The 4,970-nt window shown below is 46.4% G+C and overlaps 1 protein-coding gene across 1 annotated transcript in view; it reads right to left on the reverse strand.

Annotated features, from left to right (window-relative positions):
• The window catches only part of PLEKHG1 (pleckstrin homology and RhoGEF domain containing G1), a 157,092-nt gene that overhangs the window by 23,209 nt on the left and 128,913 nt on the right, over positions 1-4,970 (reverse strand). The window contains exon 11 of the mRNA XM_032258801.1: positions 1,691-1,724. Within this exon, the coding sequence (XP_032114692.1) occupies positions 1,691-1,724 (34 nt within the window). The remainder of the gene's footprint in view (positions 1-1,690; positions 1,725-4,970) is intronic.

A 4,970-nucleotide genomic window follows, 5' to 3' on the forward strand; every position in this document is an offset into this window, starting at 1 on the left:
TGAGCCACCGCGCCCGGCCTGACTCTTAATATTTTTCTAGATATCATTCCTCCGAGCATCTGACAAATGCTTTAGATTGCCTTATCAGAAAAGAAATTTTCATTTAATTTCATCAAGTTCGTGTCTTTGTACCATTTAAGGGATACAGAGACTTTGGGTTAAGGAACCCTGGTTTAATGGTAAGGTACTGATGCATATTCAATGATCACCTGCACCCTAGCCTAGGGGCAAACAATTTACAACAAGCCATGAACGAGTGCTCCCCTAATTAGGGGGAAGGGGCCGGGTGCGGTGGCTCATGCCTGTAATCCCAGCCCTTTGGGAGGCCAAGTCAGGAGGATCACTTAAGGTCAGGAGTTTGAGACCATCCTGGCCAACATAGAGAAACCCCATCTCTACTACAAATACAAAATATTAGCTAGGCATGGTGGCACACGCCTGTAATCTCAGCTACTGAGGAGGATGAGGCAGGAGAATTGCTCCAGTCCAGGAGGCGGAGGTTATAGTGAGCTGAGATCACGCCACTGCACTCCAGCCTGGGTGAGACTCTGTCTCAAAGCAAAACAAAATCAGGGGGAAGGCTCTTCAAAGGTATCTCAAGTTCAGAGAGATATTCTGAGGATCAAAAAGACCAAAGTCAATGGAAAGTTTCATAATGTGGTCATCTGACCCAATGGGCTGGCCTACTCTGCTCATATTCAGCCAAGTTCAAACTCGGGGCTGGGCAAATAATGTCGCTGCCTCAGGCTGGACTGCTCTGGCCCAGGCCTAGGCCTGGAAGAGATCCGTGTGGCACCAGTTAGTGGCTTGACATAATTCTGGACACTCAGAATCGAATTGACTTCCGAGTGCTTGCCCAGAGTCGGGCATTCAGCAAATTGTTTTGCTGAATGGAGTTAGTCACAATAATAGCCAACTTCTCCAGTTTCCAGCCTCCTTCATTTTCCCTCCTGATCTACACATGCCCATTCAAGACCTCGCCTTCTCTTCACAGGGTTCTTTCGCCTCTTTTCAGAGTGTTTTCTGACTCTGGGAGACGGAGTCTTGCACTGGCGCGATCTCAGCTCATTGAAGCCTCCACTTCCCAGGTTCAAGTAATTCTCCTGCCTCAGCCTCCTGAGTAACTGGGATTACAGGTGGCCATCACCATGCCCAGCTAATTTTTGTATTTTTAGTAGAGACAGGGTTTTGCAGTGTTGGCCAGGCTGGTCTTGAATTCCTGACCTCAAGTGATCCACCTGTCTCGGCCTCCCAAAGTGCTGGGATTACAGGCGTGAGCCACCACGCCTGGCCAAAGTGAGAAATGCATCGTGAAGCCCTGTTTTTTGGTGGTGGTAGAGGTGGGGCGGGACGAGTTGACTGTGGAGACATAACTGACATTACTGGTTAATGCAGAAACCCAGACAGTAGCCAGCCATCAAGTGACTCAGATAAATCTGGGAGAACCAATGCAGAAAAACAAGCCAATGTGCTAAGAAGGGACGATACTGTCTACCCAATTGTTCAAACAATGAATGGAGAGATACTATTTTCTCTCTTCATCTACTTGATTGTAAAAAGAAAAAAAAAAAAAAAAAAGGAGAGATGCTATTTTCTCACAATTGACATTTTCATGAACTTTAAGATAGAAAATGTGATAGATACAAATAGACAATGAAGTTTCAAATTGTGTTAAGGAAATAAAACTTACGAACGGCATCCATTTCAAGGATTGCTTGCTTGGCCTGAAAGACAGAAAGTGGAGTTGTAATTCCAATTGCTTTTTTTTTCCTTGTTAAACTCCGAATCTCAACACAGGTCTTATCCCACCCGAATAAACAGATTTTTATATACGTTTAAAAACTCGTTATTTCTTTTAAGCATTAACACATAGTTCAGGGAATTCAGACAGATGAGCGCCCTCATGTGGGTAATAGCTGCTATGCTACCGAGGCACTGGAGCTAAGACTGCACCCCCAACCCTGCAAAAGAGGGGGGAGGGAGGCTGGTTCCTAAGCCTGGCTGATATTTAGCACCCACTGGCCAGCTTATTAAAAATGCAGATTCTTGCCACCCAACCCTGATCTACTGACCCAAAAGCTCAATACATGGAGCGTGATATCTTTATCACCAGCCCTCACCACGACACTGGGGGTGTCCATTTTTTTTTTTTGACAAGGAGTTTCGCTCTGTCACCCAGGCTGGAATGCAGAGGCGCGATCTCGGCTCACTGCAGCCTCCGCCTTCCAGGTTCAAGCGATTCTCCTGTCTCAGACTCCCAAATAGCTGGGACTACAGGTGCCTGCCACCATGCCCAGCTAATTTTTCTTATTTTTAGTAGAGATGGGGTTTCACTGTGTTAGCCAGGATGGTCTTGATCTGACCTCATGATCCGTTCGCCTTGGCCTCCCAAAGTGCTGGGATTACAGTCGAGAGGAGCCTGATGTCTTTATCACCAGCCCTCATCACAACACTGGGGGCCTTGTAACTATCTTGAGTTAATTGCAAAATGGCTGCTGGCAGTTTCCTGTCTGTCCCCTGCAGAATGCTATGTAATTATCATGAGCGAAGTCTATTTCCCCCAACTCCCTGCACCTCCCATCTCTTCTGTGTGCCCCAGATTTTCCCAGAGTGGGACAGCTCTGAAGGACAACGTGATCTGTGGTCCCAGCTCAGGCACTTCACTAAGTGGGTGCTCTCCCATCCCAGAATGTGCTTCCTCAACTGGACAGTGGGATCATGAAACCTCTCTTTCAGAATGGTCATTAGGACTCAATGATCAGCTCAACCAGCGAGTTCTGCACGCCCTCCTAGGGCAGGGGTCCCCAACCCCTGAGCCACAGACTGGTACCAGTTCATGGCCTGTTAGGAACCAGGCTGCACAGTGGGAGGTGAGGGGTGGGCAAGAGAGGGAAGCTTCATCTGAATCTACAGCCGCTCCTCATGGCTCGCATTATAGCCTGAGCTCTGCCTCCGGGCAGATCAGTGGCAGCATTAGATACTCATAAGAGCATGAACCCTACTGTGAATTATGCATGTGAGGGATCTAGGTTACAGCACTCCTTATGAGAATCTAATGCCCGATGAGCTGAGCTGGAGCCGAGGCAGTGATGCTAGCACTGAGGAGCAGCTGCAAATACAGAAAAGCATCAGCAGAGAGGTTTGACTGCACAGAGACCATAATAAATCAGTTGTTTGCAGATTCATATCAAAACCCTGTCAGTGAGTGACAAGGGGCACTTAAGCTGCATCGTGGCAAGTGAGTTGATGTACTTCAATTGTACAGCTGCATCTGGTGCCCTTAAAAGTATGTTTGAGCCAGGCGCAGTGGCTCACACCTGCAATCCCAGCACTTTGGGAGGCCGAGGCAGGCGGATCACCTGAGGTCAGGAGTTTGAGACCAGCCTGACCAACATGTTGAAACCCTGTCTCTACGAAAAGACAGGTGTGGTGGTGTTTGCCTGTAGTCCCAGCTACTCAGGAGGCTGAGGAAGGAGAATCGCTTGAACCCAGGAGGTGGAGGTTGCAGTGAGCTGAGATCACGCCACTGCACTCCAGCCAGGGTGACAGAGTGAGACTGTCTCAAAAAAAAAAAAAAAAAGTATGTTTGCAACAACTTCAAATCTCCATACATTCCAGATTAAAGTGAAGGCAGACATCCTGAGATTGCCACACAAGCCTGAAAATCCTGCTTCCACTTCCAATATCCTGTCTTTGTGAAGCAGGGTTTTCTGCAGTGACAGCAACCAAAGTGAGATTACAGAGCAGACTGGACATACGCAACGCCCTGGGGTGTCACTGTCTCCCATCACCCCCCGACGGGACCTCTCGTTGCAGAAAAACAAGCTCAGGGCTCCCTCTGATTCTACATCATGGTGAGCTGCAGAACTATTTCATTCTGTATTAGCATATACTAATATAAATAGAGTGCACAATAAATATAATGTGCTTTCATTATCCCAAACCGCCACCCTGTCTCAGTCCGTGGAAAAACTGTCTTCCACAACACTAACCCCTGGTGCCCAAAAGGCTGAATATTGCTGTTCTAGGGGACTGTAGCCTTTCTTGCCTCGTTAATGTCATTTTCATTTTTTAAAGGGTAGTATAATTTAACCTACAAAACACTATGCTAAACATAACTTTTAAATAATTTTAGGCCGGGCGTGGTGACTCATGCCTGTAATCCTAGCCCTTTGGGAGGCCGAGGCGGGCAGGTCACCTGAGGTCTGGAGTTTGAGACCAGCCGGACCAACATGGAAAAACCCCGTCTCTACTAAAAATACAAAAAATTAGCTGGGTGTGGTGGTGCATGCCTGCAATCCCAGCTACCAGGAAGCTGAGGCAGGAGAATTGCTTGAACCTGGGAGGCAGAGGTTGCAGCAAGCTGAGATCACACCATTGTATTCCAGACAAGAAGAAAACTCCATCACAAAAAAAAAAAAAAAAAAAGAAATTTACTCTATTTTGCTAAAATCTGTGATTTCAGCTAAGTGGCAATCACATTTAGATAAAAAGTGTGGGGTGGCGGTGGGTGGGGGGAGCCTCAACACGGTCACCTTAATTTAGAGAAAACAAACGTTTCAATTTTTGTAGCACTAATATCTATCTCTCTTGTACATTCAGAATTTAATTTCAAACACAAATGTTAGCTCAGTCTCTGGGAAATGCAATTACAGAACCATGCTAATATATAAAATGCAAAATACCTTCACCTTTATTCTTAATTAATTTGGACAAGAGTTAAGTTTACTTATCACATATGCTAATGGGCAATATAGCTATTTCCAAGAAGTTTCCAAGTTTTCCACTAGGTGTCAGCCAAGGACCCTCATTGAATTAAAAGAATGGAAGAGGCCGGGGCATATTGGCTCATCCTTGTAATCCCAGCACTTTGGGAGGCTAAGGTGGGTGGATCACCTGAGGTCAGGAGTTCAAGAGCAGCCAGGCCAACATGGTGAAACCCTGTCTCTACCAAAAAAAAAAAAAAAAAA

This window comes from Sapajus apella, unplaced genomic scaffold, assembly GCF_009761245.1.
Source record: "Sapajus apella isolate SASKATOON/1434 unplaced genomic scaffold, GSC_monkey_1.0 scaffold105, whole genome shotgun sequence".
Classification (NCBI taxonomy): Eukaryota; Metazoa; Chordata; class Mammalia; order Primates; family Cebidae; genus Sapajus; species Sapajus apella.